General features: G+C 38.7%; 1 protein-coding gene across 1 annotated transcript; it reads left to right on the top strand.

Annotated features, from left to right (window-relative positions):
- The first annotated feature begins 86 nt into the window (after nucleotides 1–86).
- ENKUR (enkurin, TRPC channel interacting protein) lies at nucleotides 87–26,812 on the top strand. The gene is made up of 5 exons (XM_004450189.5): nucleotides 87–672; nucleotides 9,156–9,301; nucleotides 13,600–13,823; nucleotides 17,902–18,048; nucleotides 26,396–26,812. Exons 1-5 carry the CDS (start codon nucleotides 596–598, stop codon nucleotides 26,567–26,569), a joined length of 768 nt encoding a protein of 255 aa, XP_004450246.2. The 5' UTR covers nucleotides 87–595; the 3' UTR covers nucleotides 26,570–26,812.

Raw genomic sequence — 26,812 nt, forward strand, 5'->3', positions numbered from 1 at the left:
CACGCTACTTGGGCTTCGGCCCGCCCCCTGTCGCTCTGACGTAACGGTGCGTCAGCGTGGTCTCAGCCGCTCGGCCCGCCCCCACCGGGATTGGGGCATGCGTAGAAAAGCAGTCTTGAGAGATGCTTACGCCAAGCTGAGCAACTTTAACAGAAATGTTTCTTTCTTTCCAAATAGGAAGCGGCAGAAAAGAGCAAACTTTTTAGGGGGACGGTCTTCTCCACCCCGCTATCCCCAACAGTGGCTTCCACATTTTAAGCTTCTCAGGCAGAGGAAGGCACTGCAGAAAGGGAAGAAAAGAAACCTGGTTGCCTGCGCTGCGGTCCAGCGCCCCGTCGCCTAGTAACTGTTTCCACGGCAACCGCACTGTCAACAAAGCTAAGCATCCCAAGAGGAATAGAAAGGCTATGTTCTTTTCTTCCCAAGAGAGGGCAGCTTAAAAAGGGATCAAAGAGGAATTACGTGAAGGAGAGAAACCAGAGTTCTTTCAGAAGGGAGTAGGAAAGGAAAGGGAAGGAGTGAAGAAAGAGACGAGACATCGGTACAGTGAGAAAAAAGTTGAAGATAGTAGTTTTTAAGGAGTCATTTGGTGACCATGGATCCAACGTGCTCCTCAGAGAGCATTTATAACCTCATACCCAGTGACTTCAAGGAGCCTCCCCAGCCTCCTAGGTATGTGGATAAGCAAAGATCACCACTTGAAATAATGGGAATAGTTTTTCAACCTCAAGGTTAAATAAGCACACATTATATGACTTTTAAAAAGGAATAAAAAGTATTGTCTCGGTGAGGTGGCTGTGGATGATAACTCTCTAAAAGAGAAAAGATAGTAAAATCTAAAGTATTTAGTGTCTCACAATTCACAGAGTGGGTGGTCTGGTGCTGTAAGATGGCTATTTTATCATGTTAGTCTTAGCCTCCTGTTAATACGGTATGTAATTGTCCTGTAATCTTGCTAATTGTTCGTACCTGATGTGGTGTGTATGTGGTAAACATATTGTGAAATTTCATTTTGCTGTTGAAAAGATCACATCACAATTTTATTATCCTGTTTTTAAGATACTTGATATTTGGTTTCAGAAGTTTAGTGTTATACTCCTAACTGCACTTTGCTCCCCTTCTAAAGGGATATTTTCCTCCAACGTTATTGTCAAATATAAATTCCCATTTGTTTCTGAGTCTCCGTTTTTTTTTTTAATCAGAAAAAGTAGATGGGGGGAATAGTAGATGGACTAGATAATCTCTGAGGTCTTTTTCAGATCTAATGGATGGAAGGAAGAGTGGATAGAGACAAAAATACATAGACTTGAGTTAATATGACCCCTTAAGTTATCTCAAATAGGTAACCAAAAAGTAAACACTCTTTTACTCTCCTGTGTGGGGACTTCTTAGACTTACTTAAATCTGTGGGGAGAAAATGAGATAGATAGTAGAGAAAATCACATTCCTCATAGGACTTTAAGTGCTTGCTGTCTTTTACCTTTCTCCTTTTCCTTATGCAAGTCATTGAAAGTGCTGAGCTGAAAAAAAAAAACAGACTTGCAACTAATTTGTTTTGGGACCTTGAAAATTTTTTTAACTAGTTTCTGAGTTGGCAGTTGTGTCCCCACATGACCATACCCCCATTTAGGCATTTTGTTCTTATTACATCCCTTGAAAAAGAGTCCCAGGCTTTTCCCTTCCGTGTGTTTTAGTCTTACTTCCTTGTGGTCATGATACCAGCTGAGGTTGTCAGTGCAATGAAAACAAACTGATGGAACAGGAGCAGATTGTTCTGCAATTTTTCTAGCTCTTTGAGTTGCACATCAAAGTTGGGACTCATCATACCACAGTTGTATAACCTGCCTGTGAAGTTCATAACAATTTTCCCAACTCTGTGATCATCAATGGTTTCAAATTCACCAGTGTAATCATCATAGTTAGAAACTGGATAATGACTTTGGAGCATGGTCTGATAAGAACCTAGCATTTGCCTCTTCTCTCAGCATTGTTTAGCATGGCTAGGACACTCATGCCCACCATTATGGCAGCATGGAAGACGGCCTGAAGAGAACCCATTGGGGGGGGGTTTAATTTGGCAAGATGGCATGCATACGAACTGCTTATTTAAATTTTTAAAAAAAGCACTGTAAAACATGTAATCAGTTCTTTCTTGCCATACTAACACAAACTTGTCCTGACCCAATATCCTTAGTAAGAGTAAGAATTAAACACACCAAAAAAGCATATTGAGCTACAAGATCTATTTGCATCACCCAGTGATATAAACACAGCTCCAGGGAAGCTCACAATAGCTTTCTTTTGCAGCACTGGCAAGACAGTTGTCCAGCTTTCACAGAAAGGAGGGTTCCTTGGGGAAACCAACAACTGACTCCACTGTGATCTGCCATACTTCCGAGGTTACAGTCTCCTTGGGAAATCGAAATATAAAAACTAAAGTGTTCATTAACAAAACAAGATATTCAAAACCCTAATGAGATGCAGATACTAAATGCAAGAACTTAAAAGATGGATCCTCGTGATTAAAGTGGGGGAAAGAGCACTTTCCTGCAGTTGAGCTATGACCTGGGGTTAAAAGCTGAAGTCTTAAAGTCAATGGAAAGCCATGTTTTAATTTTCAAAATCTGAGTTACTATGCATGAGGTGGTTTCTAATATCTTCACCAAATATGCTACCTTTCTATTGATGGCTCTGTAATTTAATATCTCTAAATTACAGGTGATTCTCTCTTTCCCTTTTGGTTATTTTTTAAAGATTTATTTATTTAATTCATCCCCACCCCCACCCCCACCCCCATTGTCTGTTCTCTGTGTCTATTTGCTGCGTCTTGTTTCTTTGTCCGCTTCTGTTTTCGTCAGCAGCACGGGAAGTGTGGGCGGCGCCATTCCTGGGCAGGCTGCACTTTCTTTGGCGCTGGGCGGCTCTCCCTACAGGCGCACTCCTTGTGCGTGGGGCTACCCCACGCGGAGGACACCTCTGCGTGGCAGGGCACTCCTTGCGCGCATCAGCACCAGCTCCACACGAATCAAGGAGGCCCGGGGTCTGAACCGCGGACCTCCCATGTGGCAGACGGACGCCCTAACCATTGGGCCAAGTAAGTCTGTTTCCCTCTTTCCCTTTTGTTAAAGGCAAAATTCCTGATACAGTCTGAATAGCCCATGGAAATCAGTGACTTCTTTTCTTATATCTCCTTTCATGGACACATAACACTTTTATTAATAATACTTAAGTTTCCATTAGCATTTTTACATCATGTCCCACTGTTGGCTCATTGAAATTCCTGCATGAATTATGACTATTGGTTGGTCTCTCCAATTATGTAACTGTGTAACTGATTCTCTTTTATCTCAATTTATCATTAATCTTTGGAAATAGTTTGGAATTTTGAGTCCTTCATACATTCTTTTAAGCATCTTTTCCATTTGCAAATATAATAAGTATGTTTTTTGTATCTCCATTTATCATTTTTTGTATCTCCATCTATCATTTAACAAGGGAAGTACTTTGAACTTCAGTGGGCTACTAAACATCTCCCTCTAGGCTGGGAGCAATACTTCTTTGAGTGTTTAGTCAGCCACCCAGAAGGATCCATCAACCAGTTCATATTTCTCTTCCTTATCACCAAGAATTTAATAAGAGGCTTTGCTAACATCAAGACACACATTACTATGTCTAAGTTATTTCCCTGATCTAATGGATCTAATAACCTTATTTTTTTTAAAGTGATGTTCATATACTTTGAGCTGAAACTCCAAATGGGCTCATGCAATCATTGCTTCACTACGAACTTATTAAAGATTCATAAAACTCTTGTAGAACGTGACATCAGGCTCACCAGTATAGTTTCTGGATGTATCCTTTTGGAAAATGAGAATATGTAATGCTGTAAGCCCCCACTAGTTTTTTAAATGCCTTTCTGTTTTTCCCTGGGGTTAATTGTGACATATAGTCAGGATTTCATTTTTGGAGTTTCCCGTTCTTCTTGGACTACCTTCCATTTTATTCCATTTCCATACTATTATACCTATGTTTTCTGAAATCTTTGTAACATCTCCTTGTTTAAAGTCGGGTTATGTATGTGAATTTGCTCAGCAGTCTCTTCCTTGACTATTGTAAACTCTTCAGATGGCATGTTCACCTGAGTCACTTGTCTCATCTACTTTGCTGACTAATTAGAGCCAGAATTCAGTTGGGGAAAGCAGTAGCTCTTTTAAATGAACATACTTTCAAATAATGTCCAGATTATTCCAAAGTCTTCGTTTTTAGCATTATGAAATTTCATGCTAAAATTCCCATTGCTGTAATATATGGTCTCAGAATTTTATGATTACTCTTGGAAACTGTTGTTCATATTGTTCAGCTGGCCAGGCAGTCTTTGCAGTCTTCTGCAATTATAACACTTATCTTCATCACTGGTATTATTTTTTACCCAAATATTCTTCTCTTGCTAATTTCCTCAATTATTAATATAATCTTATAATTATAATGAAATAGCAAGTTATCTATAATTATTATATATAATCTCATATATGCATACATTATTGATATGTAATCATATATAAACACGTTCCTGATAAATGATCTTAGATATATAATCATATATATAATATAAAATCTACCTATCTGTATGTACACACACATTCTTGACCTAGATCTCACTGTCCATATAGGAGATCTCAAAATCACCAGGAAAAGCAAGCACACACCTAAAAATGTGTTATAGTGAATAGAATCACCTGAAGAACATAGAAAAATCGAAGGCCTGAGAAACTTGAGTAGTGGAAGAATAATTCAAGGAGGCTTTTTATTCTCCTTCAGACTGGTGGATGGGGAGAAGGAAATTCCCAAAGGGCATTTTTTGTCAGCAGAGAGAATTGTAGCTTCCATATGCATTTACCAGTTTAATATTTGTTCATTGTGGTTTATTGGCTCTCATTTAGATTTTATAGATATAACATTGTGGTAAAAATTGTTAGCATACCTCTCTGGCATTTCGCATATTCATTAAAGTGTTGAGAGAAGAAAAAAATGCCAGCAATATTCCTTAAAATTAGTTGTCAGGATAATGTGTGGAAAATCTGTTTTTTGTAGGTCAGGAAAGTATATCAGATGGAGGGAACCTAAATTTTATCCATTTTTAATCTTAACTTTTATAATAATTTGGAAAAATAAGAAGTATACATATAGAATGGAATGTATAACTTGGTTTCAGAAATACTTGGGTAGCTTTCAGCTCACCAAAAGAAATGTATTGAATCACAATAAGACTGCAAATTAAAAAGAGGTGGGACTGTACACACCCATTCTACACCAAAAGAAATGAACTTATTAATTAAGAGACCATGTCTTCCATAAGAATTTTAAAACACAGATTTTAATTGAGTGCAGTTTCCTGGAGGTAACTAATGTGCTCATTCAGTTTGGACCATACATAATCGATGCCCAGCCATTGAGTTAAAAATCGAGGAAATGCTCCTAAAAGTAAAAACAATGAAATGTTTCTCTAGACAAATTTATCTACATAAGGAAGAAGAGATGAGTTATTAACAGTAGTATAGCTGAAGTTCTGATTCTAACCAAGGTTGAGATTTACCTTTTCACCTTAAACAACTGAAACACCAGAAAAAATATATATGAAAGAAAGGTTTTCAGAGAACAGGCAGCATAGGGAATCCATCCTTAGCAGAAGGGGAACAAATGAGGTGAGCCCTATGATTACTTCAATGTAACTCCCTTGGGAGAATTTTAAGATCAGGGTTCAGAGAGGGGGGATTAAAACAAAACCTCACAATCTCCATGAATCAAGGTGTAGCAGTTTGATATAGTAATGAATTCCAAAAATAGATACTGGATTATGTTTGTAAACTGGTCTGTCTGAAGTTTCATTTTTACTTAATTAAATTATGATTAGGGCTTTGATTGGGCCACATCAGTAGGGTGTTGAGTCTCCGTCCCTTAGTGGGTGGGGACTCACAGATAAAAGACATGGCAAAGGAAAGTGTTGGAGTTTTGAAGTTCAGGCTTTGATGTTGGAGTTTTGATGCTGGAGCCTCGATGCTGGAGTCTTGAGCTGTAGCCCCAGGAAGTAAGCACACAGAGGAGCTTGGTTGTGAGGAAAGAGAAGCAAGCCCCAGGAAGAGAGGAACCCTGAACCCAAAGAGAAGCAAACCCTGGAGAGAGAGGAACCCAGGAAGTCTGAACCCTGGAAGACTTTGGCAGCCATCTTGCTCCAACACATGTCAAAAGACTTTGGTGAGGGGAGTAACTTATGCTTTATGGCCTGGTATCTGTAAGCTCCTACACCAAATAAATACCCTTTATAAACCAACCGATTTCTGGTATTTTGCATCAGCACCCCTTTGGCTGACTAATACACAGGGAACAGAGTTCAGAGTTTTGGGAGGCCAGAGCAGGTAGAATTCATGGTGCAGAGCCCCAGAAAGGAGAGAACTGAGTATATAGGGAGAGTGCTCTAGAGAGCTACAAGAGGATCCTCCTCAAGTTTTTGATTGAGAAGTCATCAGCCCTTGTGTGTGACGAAACTACAAGGGCCAGGGAAATAACCAGCAGAAAGCAGCAGAGCCAAGTATTGGTTGTGTTGTTCCATCAGAGTAGAAACACCTCCCAACACACATAGCATTTAGTAGTGCATTCAGAAGTGTATTGCCTCAATAGTGTGGCCAAATTAGAACTAAACTAAAGGCTACTATATATTTTTAAATAGCAATTTAAAATATTCTTCATGTGTTAAAAAAAAAAAGAGGAAAACAAGAACAAAATATGGAGAGAAATGAAAGAAAAATAAAAACCCAAATAAACTTCTGGATATTAAAAATACCATGTCTAAAATGAAAAATAATATACTGAATGGAATTAACAGCAGCCAAGACACTAGAGAAGAAAATATAGGTGAGTTTGAAGAAAGCAATAGAGAAATCCAAAATTAAAGAGGGAAAAAGACTTTTAAAAGAGAGAAAAAAGATTTTAAAGGCAAACAAACAGAATTGGTGAACTGTGGGACAACATCAAGCAGCCTAACTTAAGTGTAATTAGAATCCCAGAAGGAGAAGAGAGAGATGGGGAAACAGAAGAAATATTTGAATAATAGCCAAAAATCTGTCAAATTTAAGGAAATCTCCATTCCACAAATTCAAGACTTGACAATGAATCCCAAACAGAAAAAAAAATGAAGAAAACTATACCAAGGTACAAAAATTTTAAAACCAATAATGAAGAGAAAATTCTTTAAAGGAGCCTGATACAGAAAGAGGCAAAGCAAATTTCTGCTCCAAAACAATGCAGCCCAAGGTTAAAGAAAGCCCTTAATGCATAAGAAAAATGGTACCAGTTGGAAAATTGGATTTACCCAACAGAATGAAGAGCACTAGAAATGGTAAATATATGGGTATGTTTTTTCTTACTTTTCACATCTCTTTAGAGTATAATTGACTATTTAAAGGGAAAGTAATAACAATGAACTGTGGGTTTTATAACACATGAAGTAAAATATATTACAACACTAGGACAAAGGTGGGTATAGGTGTAAGTATTCTTTTGTGATGTTCTTATACCATATGTGAAGTGGTATATTGTTACTTGAAAATAGACTGTGGTGCATTAAACATGTATACTCTAAACCCTAAGTTTTACACACACACACACACACACACACAGAGAAAACAAGTACAGAATAAAAAGAAGAATGAACAAGAGGATATGTTGAAAACAGATACAAGATGGCAAATTTAAACATATCTTAAAAATAAAATCAAATATGAATGATCTAAACATACCAAATGAAAGAAATTGTTAGATTATATAAAAGTTCTATGCTGTCTAAAAGAAACCCATTTCAAAAATACACAGAGAAGTAAAATGCAAAGGTAGAAACAGATTATGCTACCAGAAATCAAAGGAGTTATGGAGTGATTATATTAATATAAAACAGAGTATTAATAAATTAATAAAACAGTGCATAATATTAAAAGGGATAAAGAAAGTTATTTGATAATTATGAAGGGGTCAGTTTCTCAAAAAGATAGTGCTCAAAAGATAAATGCTGTGCACCTGTTAACAAAATTTCAAAATATATAAAGCAAAGACGGATAGACGTGAAAGAAGAAATGGACAAATCCAAGTTGAGTCAGAGATTTCAACATCTCTCTTTTAATAATTAATAGAAAAAGTAGACAGAAAATCAATAAGGATATAGAACATTTAAAAATACTATCAGCTAAACTGATCTAGTTTCATTTATAGAACAATCCAGCCAACAGCAGAATATACTTTCTTTTCAAATGTGTATAGAACATTTACCAAGGTAGATCATGCTTTGTTCCATAAAACAAGTATTGAAAAATTTTAAAGGATTAAACTCATTGAAAGTATATTCTCTAAATACAATGGAAATCAATTATAAATTAATTTAAAAGATATCAAAAAAATCCTCAAATAGTTGGAAACTAGTCAAAACACATCTAGAAATACCCTGTAAGTCAAAGAATTTATCAGAAGGGATTTAAAAAGATAGTTTATTTTGAGATGAATGTAAATGAAAGCATGGCATGTCAAAATTTATGGGATTACCCTAAAACATTGTTTAGAGAGAATTTTATAGCTTTCAACACCTAAATTAGAGAATTATAAAGGTTTACAATCAAAAATCTAATCTTGTGCCTTAAGCAACTAAAAATTTAAGTAAAGAAAAGCAAATTAAACCCAAAGAAAAGAGAATTAATAATGAAGATCAGAGTAGAAGTCAGTGAAATGGAAAACATATGAACATTAGAGAAAATCAGAGAAATATTGGTTCTTTGAGAAGATTAAAAATCCCTAGCTACTTTGGTCAGGGGTAAAAGAGAAAAGACACAAATTTAAAATGTCAGGAATGAGAGAGAGACATCACTACCAATTCTACAGAAGCTCAAAAGATAATAAGGACACACTATGAACTACTTTACCCCAGGACCTCTTCATTAAGAGAGAACTTCCCTTTAGCTTGCCTAAACCTGATGGGAGTCTCAAATAATTGTACTTTATGGTTATTCTTCCCCATATGAATATAGACATACATAATACAAATATTAACCTTTTTAAAAACTTTGAAAAATTTGTACTAAACATATAAATGGTACAACTTTTAAATTTTATTTTAGGTACGTATCAGTTTTTAAGACATCTGTGAAAGATGACATGCAAAAAGTTAAAACTGCAATGAAAACTATGGGACCGGCAAAACTTGAATTACCTTCTCCAAAGGATTTTCTAAAGAAACATTCAAAGGAAAAGACCCTACCACCCAGTAGGTTTTCTTTTTCTGCTGCCTTTTTTTTTGGTATTAGAAATGTTATCAGGTAATTTAACTAAACTTATTTTATTGCCTCTGGATATTAAATGTGCACAAGTGATAGCAACTTTACCTCACATTAAGCAAAATTTAGGTGACTTAAGAGAATGCACAAGTAGAGAATGTGTAGAAAAAGAGCAGGGAAGTAATAAAATGCCCCCCTAAATAGACTATCATTTTGATGGTCCAAACATCTTGAACTTCATCTTGGACTTTCCAGTAAAGTCCTACCTGCAGCACCACTTACCTTACCATCTCACTTCTTGTTAGATATGTGACTTCTCTTGCGATCAATAATCATAATAAAGAGTTCTACATCCCAGAGGCAATCTCCGATTAATGGGCAACCTGCATCAAAACGCTGTCTGGTAAGAGATAAAGAAAAACACAACAGTTACTATAAGTTGGTGAAGCAACTACCTGGTGTAACTTGTGGCTTGAGTGTGGGCTTTCACTCTTGCAGATCTCTAAGCCCATTAAGACTGTGGATGAGTTCGATGCAAAGGAGGAGAATTCATGGATGAGTGGTGGACCAAGCTGGCTTCCAGGGCGAGTGACCTGTTCAAGTCATAAAGGGTCCTGGGGTTAGAAAGACCCCATGCTTGGTTTAATCCTCTTCTTTTGCTGTCTTGAAATTCTTAATAATTTTTTACCTAAGATTCCTGCATTTTTATTTTCCCCTGGGAAAATGTATGTAGTCAGTCCTGATAGTAGAGTATATGGATATCAGCAAAGAAGGTTATCATGAAAATGGAGAGTGGATGAAAAGGGATCTGTTCATGGAAGCAGCTTACTCCCTTAATTACCATGAGTTCCTCGTGGCTTAGGGTAATCTGGAGAAGAGACAGATGAGTCTATATCTTTAAAAAAGAGTTGGCCTTTTTCTCTCTGCTTGCATCAAGGAAATAATGCAACATCTTAAACCCAACTAGAAATGTACATTTTGACAAAGTGAAACTACTTCAACCTATAGTACCATTTTAGCTCTCATAACCCACATTCCATAACAAAGGTTGAGGACATTATGAAGAGAGATGGGAAAAGCAAGCCTGAAAATACAACATTCATGCTCAGTTTGGAGATGTTTGTCTTTGGAAGTCTCTTTTGTATTTTATTCTAGTGGGGTCTGGTCTTTTGTCACTCCCAACCTCTTGAGAACACTGGAAAATCCTAATATAGAATGAGATGCCTTCAGTGCATTATTACCAATGATGTGCCTGGGGCCCTCTTGTATCCTCGAAGAGTTAAGCTTGCTATGTAACAACTACCAAACAATGTAAATCCTATGAATCAAATAAGAAGAAAGGGGAAAAGCTTCTCTCTCTCTTAGAAACATTGTAAGGCAAAATAAAACAAAATTTGATTGGCCTTAAGAATAAGTAAATAAATTCAGAGGGTTCAAGAGCTTTAAAAATCCAGTCCAATGTGATAAAGTTGAAGATAATACAGGGCAAAGCTGCTGCCAATCTCTTTTTTAATATTCCACCATTTTGAACCTATCCCCTCCTCCTAAAGAAGACAGTAATTTGCTGGACACTCAAAAATACTTAATACATGAACATTTCTCTAAATTCAATTGATAGCACATCTGCATGATTTCAAAGCTGTGTTGATATTGCATTTTGATACAGCGTAAAGAAAATAAACCATTTGCTTTTCAGTTTGATTATCATTACCACCAAATAATTTGTGAAATAGACATTCTCACCCAATTCTCTGAACTTTACCCCATTGCCAACCCCTGCTCCTGGGATGAGGTACCAATTGGTGTTTAGATAAATAAGGGAAAGGGAGAGTGTGATTTAGGTACCATCCAGTGGACAACCACATAAACCAAGAGTTATAATTTTATTCTACTTACTTAAGTTCTTCTAAACCATTTCCTCTTTTTCTGACAATTTCTTTCCTTTCATCGTTTCAAAAGCTATAGATTCCTTCATAGTTACAGGAGTCATTTGCTGGTACATTCCATTCATAATTAAACTTGGCTGCTGAATATTTTCTAAGTGAACATCTCGAGGCTTTACCTCTGGTTTCTCAGGCACACTGACGAAGCAAGCGTTAGTGGGTTGGGTGTACCAGATGAAAGGACACTATTTAGGTTACAATAGGAGGCTCCATTCTCCTCCAGGATTTCTATCCATTTCTTTTCTCTCTTTTTTTTTTTTTTTTTAATAATTTGGCCTTTTTTTCCCCCTTCTGTGTCTGCTTGCATTTTTGTCAGCAGCACTGGGAATCTGTGTCTCTTTATTGCATCACTTTGCTGCGTCAGCTCTCTGTGTATACAGCGCCACTCCTGGGCAGGCTGTGCTTTTTTCACACAGGGCAGCTCTCCTTGCAGGGTGCACTCCTTGAGCATGAGGCTCCCCTATGCGGAGGATACCCCTGTGTGACACAGCACTCCTTGTGCACATCAGCACTGCGTGTGGGCCAGCTCATCACACGGGTCAGGAGGCCCCAGGGTTTGAACCCTGGACCTCCTGTGTGGTAGGCAGATGCTCTATCAGTTAAGCCAAATCCGTTTCCCTCTATCCATTTCTAACAATACTCACAGCCTTCTTAGTAATATGTAAAATAGAAAGAGGGTGCCATGTTTGTAGGTCAAAACAGTAAAGGATATCATATGGTTCAACCAAATATATACTTGATATTTTACATATTAAATATTTTTATTTACTTAGTATCTTTTCTTTTCCCACTATAATGTAAACTCCATGAGAACAGGGATGTGTCTCTTTGGTTCACTGTTGTATTCCTGTTCCTAGAACATTACCTGAGCACATTATAATTGCTTAACAAAAATATATTGAATAAATTAATGAATATTTTAAAAGTCCTTTATATGATCGAAGTTATCCCAGTCCATAGACTTTTAAGAATATTTTTTTTTCTGATAATAAAAGTTAAGTAAACCCATAAAAAGTTCAAATAATACAGAAGTGAATAAAATCAGTGTCTCTAGTAATTGTGATGGGGTTAAGATTGGTTAGGCCTTGTCAATTTTTGCATTTTAGCATTTAGCATTTTGGTTGATGCAGCTGTATCAAAACAGATTAGTCAAAATAGCCAAGTTGAAGAGGCCGTGTTAAAAAAAAAAAAACAGTTTCACTGGCTATTAATAAAATAAAGAGAATGTGATACAGAGAAATAAATAGAAGATAAGGGAAGCGGATGTGGCTCAAATGATAGGGCTTCTGCCTACCATATGGGAGGGCCTGGGTTCCATCCCTGGGGCCTCCTGGTGAAAAAGAAGAGAAAGCGTGCCTGTGTGGCCAGCCAGTGCCTATGCAGCGAACCAGTGCCCGCATGGTGAGCCAAGTGCCCGTATGTGAGCCAGTGCCCACACAGTGAGTCATGCAGCACGAGGACGATGCAACAAAAGAGAGACGAAAGGGAGAGCCAAGGTGAAGCACAGCAGAAACCAGGAACTGAGGTGGCGCAGCTGACAGGGAAACTTTCTCCATATCAGATCAAATCCTGGTGAATCCTAGGGGAGAAAGATGAGAAGAGAAGACAAAAAAAGAAACAGATACAGAAGATCACAGCAAATGGACACAAACAGCAAAAACAGCAGGGCGGGGGGCGGGGGGAAAGGGGGAAATAAATCTTTAAAAAAAGATAAATATTGGATAGGAGTTATTTTTAGGAGGCAGGATGCAATCAGTAAGGGGTGATAAGGAAACTTCCTCTGTATGGGTAACATTTTATTTCTTAAGCCGCCTCTTGATGCACAGGTATTACATTATTTTTATACTTTGCATATTGTTAGTAAAAAAACATCCAAGTTCTTGGGCTTTTAATACATCAATTTTGATGGATTTACTTCGTGATTTTATAGTAATTTTCCTTGGTAGAAGGAATTATCGGTAACATTAATAGTTCTCAGAAATGAATTTTAGTGTTTCTTTAAATTTATTTAAATGAGAAAGCTGAACATGTTTGTTGAAATCTTTATTAGAAAATATTTTCACAATCACCAGTAAAAAAATACATTGTTTAGCTACCATATGATTTGGGATATTTATCTTCTACCTTAGATTATTATGCTGTTCTCAACTATCTTCAATGTATTAATTGATTATGTTGCACTTAATTTGTTTGCATTTATGATTGCTAGCTTTTACCTTAAATTATTGAGTGTATTATTAGTAAAACACAAATATTTTAGTGCTAAACTATCTCAATACTGTAAATAGTATGGAGTAGCAAGGTTTATAATTTGAGTATTAACATGAAGATGTTATATTCAACAGAAAAAAAGTTTGATCGGAATGAGCCCAAAAAGCCTCCCGTGCCACTGAGGACTGAGCATCCAATCATGGGAATACAGAGTGGAAAAAATTTTATAAATACAAATGCAGCCGATGTCATTATGGGAGTGGCTAAAAGGCCTAAACCAATTTATGTTGACAAAAGAACTGGAGACAAGCACGATCTTGAGGCTTCAGGACTAGCTCCAAAGTACATCAATAAAAAGGTAGCCTTGTGATATATTAATGAGAGGCTTGGGGTTCAGATAATTTAAATACTAAGTACAGTGTTCAGAATGAGTGTCTATGTTGTCTTATCAGTGCTCTCATTGGACAAATGATCTAGATTGCCAGTTTACATTCCTCTGCAAACTGTGTTTGATCCAAATCTAATGCAATGAAAGTACAGAGAACTTATTAATAAATTTAACAATTATGGCTAACATTCTCTAAAAGATATTCCTTTTTGGTGAGGTGGAAACATCATTAAAAGCAGTGGTTTACAGTAGTTAGCACTGTAAACTTTTCAGAAGATCCTAAGATTTAGTTATTAGGTTGCAGCAAATTGAGAGAAATGAAGAAAATAATTCCCATTCCTATTTCAACTTGAATATTTGCTTTAGTTAGAGGAAAAGCAGGCCTTGAAAGTACCTTAAAATAATCTAGTCCTTTCGGATATTAAAGAAAATTGTGTCCTAATTTCTGTCCAAAAAGGTGTTTACCAGTTAGGCATATAATAATGTCACTGGGGAAAATTATAAATGTTGGGGTTAAATAGTTTAAATATAGAGGTTCTTTAAAATTAAGGGGAAAAAAAGCTTACCAAGGAAAACTTTACAAACCCTACTTCAAGCTTAAAAGTGCTTGAAACACACCTAGTAAAATATGACTGCAAAGTCCTAAAGAATAATAATAAATATTAATAAGATATGGCAAGAAGAAGAGAAGGGGGGAAGAAAAGAAGAAAGAAATTGCAGTAGTAGTGTATGAGGGTCTTGCATTAAGGTTGTCCAATCATGGACCCATCCCATTTGTAGCAGTTTGATATTATTGATGAACTCCAAAAAGAAATATTGGATTATGTTTGTAAACCGATCTCTTCCTCTGGGCATATTAGATTATATTGATTCCTTAATCAGGTAAACCACTTGTGCCAGTAGGGCATTCAGTCCTCACCCCTTGGTGGGTGGGGACTCGCAGATAACAGGCATGGCAAAGGACAGAGTTAAGGGTTTTTGATGTTGGAGTTTTGAGGTTGGAGTTTGATGCTGAAGCCTTAAGCTGGAACCCTGGAAAGTTAGCTCACAGAGGAAAGAGAAGCCAGCCCAGGAAGAGAGGAACCCTGAGCCCAGGAAGAAGCAAGCCCTGGGAAGAGAGGAACCTTGAACCCAGAGAGAAGCAAGACTCTGGAAGGGAGGAACCCAGGAGGCCTGAACCCTTGCAGATGTTGGCAGCCATCTTGCTCCAACATGTGAAAATAGACTTTGGTGAGGGAAGTAACTTATGCTTTATGGCCTGGTATCTGTAAGCTCCTACCCCCAAAAAATACCCTTTATAAAAACCAACCAGTTTCTGGTCTTTTGCATCAGCACCCCTTTGGCTGACTAATAAACCATTCAACATCAAGACAGGAATGCCAAAGCTGCTGTCAGAGGCCGCGACTTACTCTCTGAGCAGCTTTCTCATTCAGTAGGTAAAAATCACGTTGGCAGGCCTGAGCAGGGACCTAGGACACAGCAGCACTTGTGGAAGAGGCTGCATCAGGCTCTCCACGAGGCTCCTGCTCCCTGGTCCTGGAGGCTGCTCGTCCTCCTCGTCCCACAGGGTGGGGAAAAGCTGAGCTTTCACTCTCCCGGCCCTTTGATGCCAGTTGCAGTCCACACTTTCTCCACGATCATGCCGCCAGCTGCCACGCAATCCCAGCCCTCCTCCTGGTTGCCTTGTGCTTGCCCGGCCACTGCAGTAAACGTACTGCCTTGAACAGAAAATTGCAAGTATCCGTCACAGAGAGAGCAGGCTCCTAGGCTGGAATGCCTGCACCTGCTCGTTCTCCTGTGTGCCTGTCGTCCTCCTGGCGTTGCTGACAAAGCAAGTAGGACTCATGAAGACTCATTCCACTTTTCACTTCTCATGGTTAAATTTTTAAAATTTGTGACAGTAAGTAAGATGGTAAATCCTTTTAAGGGCAGTGCCATTTTTTTTTTAAAGAAAAAGAGTGAATCTCATGTTTTAGTTCCAAAGAAAATGCCTTGTGCCCATTTAGGCCATAAGAAACAAGTTGTGGAAACCAACCAGCAGGGATGGTTGTGTGGAGTTTATAGCAATAGTAGTAAAACATTTCAGATTCTTAATGCCAAGAAGCACTGAGAGCTTTAATAAGTCATTGGCTTTATCCCAGGGTCATAGTGAGGGTGAAATGACATAAAGTATTAAGTACTTGACATAATTCTTGGCACCTAATAAAAGTTCAGTAAGGCATGGGTATTGTAATATATTCAATTATTAGTATAAGTAATATGCATTAATGTCTCAATGTCCCAACATATGGGAATATTTCAGAGCTCCATAAGATCTGTGAGATCGTTTTTTTCCTAAAATATATTGCACAGTGCCCTTTCTCAAACAGTTTGCCAAATATAATTCCTCTGTTATTGATGACTCAGAGCCATCATTATGAAGTCAGCTCTTGGGCTGAGCTGTAATGGGAGGTTGGATCCGTGATGCCTGCAGGGGACTGGACCTTTTACCACTCACTGACTGACCAGCACACTGGGCCCTCCTAGCTTATTTACACAGTGTGTGCAGCTTTCCAGATCACATTTTTATCTAGGGTTTCTGTCCCTCGTTTTAGAGTAGGCTAGATTGATTATGCTGTCATAACAAATAACCACCCAAGTCCAATAACTTAAAGCAAGAAACTTTCGTTTGCTTGTGCTGCATGCCCTCTGTCATCCTCTCTTCCTGACTGCAGCCCAAAAGGTTGCCAGTCACTCAGTGTAGCAGAGAACATGGCTCAGTGTCCCCTGGTCCTTAGGGCGTGTTACCAGTCACTTGCTGTAGCAGAAAACATGGCTCAGCATGTAGCAGAAAACACGCCCACAGAAGCGGCACAGCCCACTTCCCCACACACTGCCAAGGTGTGTCACGGCCTCCTTCAAGGGGAGCAAGACAGGTTGTCCGACCAAGTGCCTCAGAGAGGAAGAATCAGAAGACTATGTACAGTTTCCATGATACCACACTTCTCAGCTGCTGCTTCCTCAGACAGGGCATCCCTTATTTATCTAAAAATAGCCCCCATCATCTCTTCCTTCATTCTGTCCTTTATTATGCTTCCGGGAACTGATAGATATTTTATATTCTGGTTGGTGAGTTCAACTTTCCAATAGAACGCAGATGCCATGAGAAGAGAGACTTTGCCTCTCTTATTCACTTTAATACCCAACACCAAGTACATTCTCAAATAATTTTTTGAAGAGTGGACAATGTGCTATTTCTTTAGACATTAGAGAATGTAGTCAATTTCTTGTAAAGCTGAGATGCGTGATATCTTTTAATGCCTCGGAAACACTTGTCTTCTTTTTTTTTTTTTTTTAAAGATTTATTTATTTATTTAATTTCCCCCCCTCCCCTGGTTGTCTGTTCTTGGTGTCTATTTGCTGCGTCTTGTTTCTTTGTCCTCTTCCGTTGTTGTCAGCAGCACAGGAAGTGTGGGCGGCGCCATTCCTGGGCAGGCTCACTTCCTTTTCACACTGGGCGGCTTTCCTCACGGGTGCACTCCTTGCGCATGGGGCTCCCCCACGCGGGGGACACCCTTGCGTGGCACGGCACTCCTTGCGTGCATCAGCACTGCGCATGGCCAGCTCCACATGGGTCAAGGAGGCCCGGGGTTTGAACCGCAGACCTCCCATGTGGTAGACGGATGCCCTAACCACTGGGCCAAAGTCCGTTTCCCCACTTGTCTTCTTTTATTTAACACAACCATGCAAAAGAGGGCTTGGAAATTCAAGGTATTTTGAGGCAAAAGCCAAAGCACCTAAAAGAAATAAAGAAGAACCAATTATTGGGGGTAAAACAAGAGCTGATAGATCAGTCCAGAGCAAGCCCTGCACAATGATAAGAAGGAAAATAGTGACCAGAGTCATCATGTTCTCAATGGGCAAAACCCACCTAATTTTGTCCACTTACAGTGTTTTGAGCAAGGGTTGTGAATCTTTAACATTAATTTTTTCCCCATTGATTGGTATATACACATAAATAAGATTGCATTCAGGATGCCGATTATTTTTGTCTGAAAAATCCTTACAGGATTATGGTATCACACCTGAATATATATGTAAGCGAAATGAGGACATAAAGAAAGCCCAAGAAGAATATGATAATTATATCCAGGAAAACCTTAAGAAAGCAGCAATGAAGAGACTCTCCGATGAAGAAAGGGAGGCGGTTCTGCAGGTAAGTGGTGTTACTTAGATTGCTGTGTAACTCTTTGGAACATCTCTGAAAGAAAGTTTCACCATCCATCTTGTTATTAAAGCCAGCTCTTTGAGTTTAAAATGAAAACAATCTCCTTTCATTAAATGACAAACTATGCTTAGAAATCTGACTCCTCTGGGAAGGGATTCCTTGACTGACATTTTGTTTCCAAAGTGCTGAGCTTCTGTAACTTCCTGAAGTGTCATAAGGAAGCCCACCTTCTCCTACCACAAAGATGCACAGACAAGGCAAAAATAGCATTTTTATTTCATCCCCAGGTCCCTAAATATTTCAAAAATAATATCCATAAATTAGTTTTCACTAGATGGAGCTCTAGAATAATTAAAACTGTCCCTAGACCTTTCTTTCTTCTATAACCCAAATGCCCAAATTTTAGAATAACCAGATGTTAGATTTTACATATATTTTCCTTATTTTGAATAAACTAGACTTTAAGACATATTTACATTTCAGCTTTTAATGCAAGACTTTTATCTAAAGCACTTAAAATATTGGGGGATGTGAGCACAGCTGTGCTCCATCATTATCTTTAGAGTCTTTATTAAGCATCTACTTGTAGGATTCTATGTTTATGCTGCTTCTTGTAAAGGTAAAAATAGTATTTTATCCTTTGTTTTCTTATTTTAAGAACTTTCAACAAAGTCATTTGCAGTAACCTTTTAAAAACAGAAATAAAGCCTCTTTTACCTTAATAATTCCTGTTAGAAATTGGAGTCCTATGTAATAATAAATTCTTAACATTTTATCAACGCCATCATATTTCATCAGTAAATATTTGTCAAATGCCTATTTCACATAGGATACAACATTAAGCCTGGCAGAAATTTAAAAAGGCAAAAGGAAAAATTTTGTGCTCAGGAATGTTGTCTTCTAATTGACGAGAGGTGATATGTACATGTGCACTTAAATAAACGTATGTGCGCACACACGTGCAGACCCGAGGTTTTATAAGGTTCTGAGGCATCATGGACCCCTGAAGACAGACGTCTTTAGTTGGCCCCCATCTGCAGAGGAAGGAGGAGGAAGACAGCCAGCAGGAGGGTCCTATGGGGGGAGACCATGTCCCCAAAGCCCAATGCTGTGTCCACTGTCGCCATGGTGCCAAGTTGCTGTGTGGGTGCTGGAAGGAGGAGGGAGGGGCTGGCGGGCAGGCTGGTCACTTCCGGGGAGCACTGGCTGCCAGAGAGGCTCTGCAGTAACCGAAAACTCAGAGCATGACTCGTTCTATTTCTACTGATTAAGTCAGTTCCTTCATTCATTAGAGGGAGGGGTCTGGTCTTTGGCCTATCCTCTCTCTCTCGTTCTACCATTTTCAGAAAGTGCACATGCTTTTGTGAAACTCAGGTGCTTATATCTAAGTGATGCTAAAGATTAGAAGAAAGAGGAAGGACTCGCCTCACATGGGAAGGCCACTCTGTCCTATACTTTCTCAGCTGTAGAGGCAGCCCTTACCTCCTAACGTGGTGTGTTAGTCAAGGTTCTCCTGGGAACAGAACTGACAGGAGATACACACACACACATACATACATGCTATCTAAATACTATGAGATTTATTACAGGAATTGGCTCACATAAGTCCAAGTTCATCAGGGCAGGCTGCAATTTAGGAATTCCCAGGATGTTCCCATGAATTCCCCAGGAGAAGCTGACTGGCTGAAGTGGAGGTGGAAATTCTCCCTTCCGACTGCTGAAATTATCAGTTCTTCCTTTAATGCCTTTAGCAGATTGGATGAGACTTCTGTCACTGCTGAGAGCAATCTCCTTGATTGTCAGTCTAACCAACCATAGATGCAGTCAACTGGCTGAAGATTTAAATCTGTGAAATGTCCTTACAGTAACAATCAAGGCAGTGCTTGCTTGACTGGACAACTGGACACCATAACCTTGCCAAGTTAACACATGAACTTAAACATCACACGTGGTCACTACAGAATTTTTTTCATACCCTTTGATGCTACCATAGCAAATCGTCTTCCATTGGATGCCTTATTGCCTGGGGAGTATAGTTGCCGGAGCAATAAACCCTCTAGCTCTATTCCTGACAAGTTCTGAACCAGCTCCCTTCACTGGTGAAGAACTGCATATAGTTCTAGGTCAATGTGGTCAGGTGCCCCAAGGAGACCACATTCTGCTCAGTCTTCCTGAAATAACCACCTCCTTGTACCTGGAGGGGGGAGTCTAGCCTGATGATTCCAAGCCCCCCATTTTACAGGTAAGGGTATGAAATACAGAGAGGGGAAGGAGGCTTCCAGGTAAAATGGCAGAGTAGGGAGCACCAAGACTCAATCTTTTCATGAAAACAGCTATTAAACAGGCAGGAACTGTCTGAAGCAACTGTTTTTTCAAACACCAGAGGCCAGAGGAACACTGTACAGCAGAAGAGCAGAAGAAGCTAGTAAATTAAGGTAAAGAACTGTAAATTGCTCTCTCTGGGTGGTAGCTACCAGCACCCAACCCCCACTCTCATGACAGGCCATGGTGGAATCCAGTCCTTGGCTCTCTGCTGATGACAGGGACATAAAAATCCTTTTCTCCAAGAAGAGGGGTGGTCATGCTGATCACTGATCATGGCTTTGGATTAGTGAATTTAGATCAGTGGGTTTAGGCCCTGAAGGCAGATATTGTTTCAACCCACCCTGGACAAAAGCAGAGGCAGCCATTGTTTCAACCCCACCCCAGACAGGGGCAGAGGTGGTGGAGATTTAAAGATGGAGCACTTGCTCCAGGCTGCTGGGAGCAGTTAGCTGCTTAAGGGCTGCATTTGCTGGGCAGGCCAGGAAAGCACAGCCTCAAGGATCCGTCAGAGAAGCTTTCACCACCCTTCCTACAGGGCACCTTGGAGCTCGTCTGTGCAACCTTCATGGGCCTGTTTTGGCTGGGAAAGACTAACTTGGGAAAGTACTCCCCGGTGTGACTCACCTCCCAGAATTTGCCTTCTAGGCAAAAGCAGCCTGACACAACGAAAGGAGTATAAAAAATTATAGAAGCAGAAGTCTGGGACAAAGTCCTGCTGGCTTCAAATACCCAGGAGAGAGGTTTACCTTCTGGGAAAAGAGGGAACAACCAAGCTCCTGTAAACAGGGGAACTCCAAAACAGCTAACAAGCAGAATAAGACAGAGGCCCAGAAAGACAGGGAGAACCCTGCACAGTGCATTTGCCTTCCTGACTGGAGGGCTGAAGCCCAAGTAAACCTCTGTCTTATCACTAGCTGGTTACAAAACCAAGAAACAGAAATGATGCCAGAATGAACAGTTTAAAATACTAAAATGCACAGTGTGCAACAAAAAGTACAAGACAAACAGAAACAGGAAATGACAGCCCATTTAAAGGAAGAGGCTAAAAATACAGAAAATAACAACAAAGAAGGCAAGAATGTGGACATACCAAACAAAGCCTTTTAAAAAATTAACTTAAAAATGCTCAAGGAGATGAAGGATAGTACAGAAGAAAGAACTTAAAGGATATTAGGAAAATGGTGAATGAACACTAAGTACAAGTCAAGAGAAAAAAGTTTAAAAAGGACCAACTGGACTACTGGACTTGAAGACCACAATAACTGAAATGAAAAAAGCCCAGGAGGGCTTCAAGAGCGGATTGGAGCTGGCAGAAGAAAGAATCAGTGAGCTTGAAGATAAAACATTGGAATGATTCAGGCTGAGATGCAGAATGAAAAAAACATATGAGGTGAAAACAACCCAAGCCACCTATGGGACACCATCAAGTACCCCAAAATATGCATTATTGAAGTCCCAGAAGGAGAAGAAAGAGTGCAAGGGGCAGAAGGAATAGTCAAAGAAATAATGACAGAGAGTTTCCCAAACTTAACAAAAGATGTGAATATGCTTATTCAAGAAGCACAGAGAACACCAAGCAGGATAAATGTGAAGAAAAATATACCCGGTAATATATTTATTATACTGTCAAATGCAAAGGACAAGAGGGAGTTCTGAAAACTGCAAGAGAAAAGCAACACTTTACAAAGATTAGAATGGAGATAAATGAAATAGAAAGCAAAACAACAATAAAGAAAATCAACAAAACCAAAAGTTGGTTCTTTGAAAAGATCAATAAAATTGGCAGGGGGACAGATGTGGCTCAAGTAGTTGAGCACCTGCTTTCCACATGGGAAGTCCTGGATTCGATCCCCAGTGCCTCCTAAAAAAGAAAACAAACAAACAAACAAACAAGCAAAAACAAGTCAGGGAAGCCCATGTGGCTCAATGGTTGAATGCCAGCTTCCCATCTAACAGGTCCTGGGTTCAATTCCCTAAAAAAAAAAAAAAAAAATGACAAACATTTAGCTAGACTGACAAAAAAAAAGAAAGGATACAAATAATGCAAATCACAAATGCTAAGGGGAACATTCCTATCAAAACTACTGAAATTAAAAGGACTATAGGCGGATACTATGAATGACTATATGCCAATAAATTAGATAACCTAGATGAAATGAAAATTTTTAGAAACACACAAACTACCTACATCGATTCAAAAAGAAGTAGAAGATCTCAACAAACTAATTACTAGCAAAGAGATTGAATCAGAAATCAAAAACCTCCCAACAAAGAAGAGCCCAGGACCAGATGGTTTCACAGGGGAATTCTACCAAGCATTCCAAGAAGACTTAACTCCAATTCTGCTCAACTCTTCCAAAAAATTTAAGAGGAGGGAGCACGCCCTAACTCGTTTTTTGAGGCCAACATCACTGTCATACCAAAGCCTGATAAAGATAACACGAGAAAAGAAATCTTCAAGAAAGCTAAAGTCATCTTGAAAAAGAAGTTGTTGGAGGACTCATACTTCCCATTCTTAAAACTTATTACAAAGCCACGGTAATCAAAACAGCATGGTACTGGCACAAGGACAGACATATAGGCCAAGGGAATAAAATTGAGAGCTCAGAAATCAACCCTCATATTTATCGCCAACTCATTTTTGACAAGGTGGCAAAGACCACTCAATTGGAAAAGAATAGTCTCTTCCACAAATGATGCTGGGAGTACTAGATCTTCATTTGCAAAAAAAAAGGAGGAGAAACTCTACCTCACACCCTATACACAAAAATCAATTAAAAATGGATCAAAGATCTAAATATAAGAGCCAGAACCATCAAAGTCCTAGAAAAAAATGTAGAGAAGCTTCTTCAGGACCGTATGTTAGGCAATGGTCTCTTAGACTTTACACCCAAAGCACAAACAACAAAAGGAAAAATAGGTAAATGACACCTCAACAAATTAAAAACTTTTGTGCCTCAAAGGACTTTATCATGAGAGTAAAAAGATGGCCTAGACAAAGGGGGAAAATATTTGGAAACCATATATCCAATAAAGGATTTATATCCAATGTATTTAAAGAAATCTGTCAACTTCACAACAAAATGTCAAACAACCCAATTTTTAAAAATGGGCAAAAGTTTTGAACAGACATCTTTCTAAAAAAGATATACAAATGACCAGAAAGCACATGAAAAGCTGCTTAATATCATTAGCTATCAAGGAAATGCACATCAAAACCACCATGAGATACATCCATTAGAATGGGAAAATGGAAAATAGCAAGTGTCAGAGAGGATATGGAGAAACAGGAACACATTCTTTTCTGGTGGCAATGTGAAATGCTGCAGCTACTGTGGGATACACTTCCACAGTTCCTCAGAAAGCTAAGTATAGAACTACCATATGACCCGGCAATCCCACTACTAGGTATATTCCCAAAAGAATTGAAAGCAGGGACTCAACAGATGTTAGCACACGACCATCCATAGCAGCATTATTTAACACTGCCAAAAGGTGGAAGCCACCCAAGTGTCCAGCTACTGATGAATAGATAAATAAAATCTGGTATATACAGATAATGGAATACACAAACAATGACCCTTACTGTCATTGAACTTGGAGTTTGGTTTGCATTGGCCCTTTGTCACAGAATTACCAAGTGGCTAAATGGGAACTGAAGCCCACATCTACCAGCTCTCAGGCAGGTGTTTTCCCCACTGAGTTATCCACACATGCCCAATGGGTAACAGGGATGCTGCCTTGGTCCCTCTGCCAGGGGTTTTGAAGAGAACGGAATGAAGGAACAATCTGCCGAGGTGAAATAGGGTGGAGGGAGCCAACCAGGACCACCAAGGCAGCCGCGGACTGATGGCAGCGGGAGTCCACCACCAGCCTGGCTGGATGGGGCAGGGGGAAGAAGCAGGGCTACTAGGACTCAGCCAGGGCTGGGGCAGGCAGGAGCCACCCAACAGGCAGTGTAGATTCGGGATGCAGTCAGAACTCCTGTCCAAGCGGTGCCAAAGCAGGGGAGACACAGGCAACCTCCCCTCCTCCCACCAGCACCTCCAAGTCTTTTCCCATCAGTGGCCAAGTGGCCCCCAGCGCCACCCCAAGACACAGAGCAGGGCAAGAGGGGAGAATGGATGGGATGGCATGGAGCTCAACTGACCTAAAAGGGAAGCACTGCTTGCTCAGTGATTTTTTTGACTGCTTCTTCCTATATGAATTTTTCCAAAATTAAACAATATTATTTGGCATTAAAATAGGAAAGAGAAAAATTATGAAATAAAAATAAGGGGAAATTGCCTTGCCCTTGGATAAAACTTATTTCAGTGAAATAACCAAAAAATATCTCAAAAACAGCAAGGTGGTTATTTCAACATAATATGAAAGATTAGTTACGTTTAATTCCATCCCCAGCTGTTGTTGCCTTTGATCCAAACATTATTTCACACAGGAGAAGATAAAAGCAAACTATCCTTTAAAAGAGAATACAGAGAATAAGTATAGTTGCTGTGACTACAGGAAATATGAAAATATCAACCAACTAGCCAGGAGAAACCTTTGCTGTTTGAAAGCGTATATATAGATTTCCTTTATGCAACAGGCATCCCTGTGGAGCACCACGGAAACCTATTTTACATTTCATAATGGAAGACTAGGGAAAAATGGAATTCTTTTGTAGACTTCTTTTTGGCAATGCATCTCATAAACTACTAAGAATGATGTGACACAATTTTACTTATCTATCCACCTCTTTTTAATTTGTTTTAACCTGGATGCCTCTTCCTTGTACTTTTCCCAAATCCTTGATATAATCCCACTCAACTAGGGGTCCAAATTTGTTGCCCTTTTTTCCCAACCAACCTATTCTATACAGTGTACCCTATTCTATGATCATTTTTACCCAAGCCTGGAAAGAAATCATTGTCTTTTTATTGTTCCCAAATATTTCTACAAGGTTAAATGTGTACTAGGAGAGCCTATTATGAAGACATTATTACGTAAGACACTTCTAGCCCTCTCTTAAACCGAAATGTACAACCATGATTTTCAAGGACCATTGTTTTCAAAGCAATGTTTTAAATTGCATTTACATTTTTGCTTTCTACTTTTGCATAATAAAATTATTTGTGCACACATAATGAATTATAAGAAGTGTAACTATATAAAATTTTGTTGCAGACATTTAACTAGTTTAAGACCCTTTGGGCAATGTGCACTGTGCACTGCGATAAGAAATGGTACCTCTGCAGAGATGGAAATAACCTTCATTCCTCCTAAAAGATATCTAATTTTGCTTTTTTTTTTTTTGTTTCTGAGAATGTAGAACATTCCTAGACCATTGAGTTAACAAATGTTTTATATTTAATGACATTTCTGTGATTTCTAGAATGCATTAATGGGAAGTATAGATTCCTCAACTATATAGAGAAAGAATTCTCTCTAATATATTAAAAATATACAAAAGATCATGTCTCATAAAATTGAATTTTGGCATCTTGTATAATCCCATTTTGCCAGCTACAAGAAAATACAGCCATGCAAGTCAGACTCAATTATTTCAATGTGATCTCTTTGTTGTAGAATGAGGAGAATGGTTTAGGAAGAAAAGTCTAAATAAAACTAGCAGAACTTTTATAAGTTTAAAAATGTTTTTGCTTGGGGATATCAATTCCAAGTTGTTTTTACCAAATCGTTTGCTATGAGCTGGGTTTCATACTACTCATAACTCTGCAAATGTGTATTTGATGGTAAAAACAAGTAGAGAAACATGAAAAACAGAGCAAATAAATACTCCCAGTGGGAGCTGAGCACACAATCAAGGACGAAGTTTGGCATCTGTACAGTATTTCTTTTGTAACTGTGGCCAAGCACTTGATGAATCCATATCATTTTTTAATTGTTTGCATCAGTTTCCTTTTTCTTTTTACGTTCTTCTTTTCCAGTATGGTTTTATTTACCACTTAGAGCTTACTTTATTTTTGCAGTGTACTTTAGTACTTACAGTTTTCTTTCCCATTTACAGGGACTGAAAAAGAACTGGGAAGAAGTGCACAAAGAGTTCCAGTCGCTCTCAGTATTCATAGATTCCATCCCAAAGAAGATTCGCAAGCAGAAGCTGGAAAATGAAATGAAGCAACTGGAACATGACATTGGTGTAATTGAAAAGCATAAAATCATTTATATTGCCAATAAGTAATGTGGATTATTATAGTAATTTTAAGGTGGAAGAAGCATGAAAAACATAAACATGAACCTATAAGTTTTTCAAAAAGGAAAATGCTATGACAAGAATAAAAATAGCCCTACAATTTTTTAAATACTTAGGCATAGTCAAAGAATATTGTGAATTATTCACTTATTCAAAAGAAAAATGTTTTACCAGTGTCAGCTTTTCCACGTATAAACCTATTAAAGTTTGATGTTCTGTGTTTCAGTTCCA

This window comes from Dasypus novemcinctus, chromosome 5 (assembly GCF_030445035.2).
Source record: "Dasypus novemcinctus isolate mDasNov1 chromosome 5, mDasNov1.1.hap2, whole genome shotgun sequence".
NCBI lineage: Eukaryota > Metazoa > Chordata > Mammalia > Cingulata > Dasypodidae > Dasypus > Dasypus novemcinctus.

What these genes read in the sequence shown, in the direction of transcription:
- ENKUR (XM_004450189.5), top strand. Translation starts at nt 596, where the DNA reads ATGGATCCAACGTGCTCCTCAGAGAGCATTTATAACCTCATACCCAGT. An exon ending in GGAAAAGACCCTACCACCCA is followed by an intron (nt 9,302 to 13,599) that starts GTAGGTTTTCTT and finishes TATATTCAACAG; the next exon opens with AAAAAAAGTTTGATCGGAAT. An exon ending in AAAGGGAGGCGGTTCTGCAG is followed by an intron (nt 18,049 to 26,395) that starts GTAAGTGGTGTT and finishes TCCCATTTACAG; the next exon opens with GGACTGAAAAAGAACTGGGA.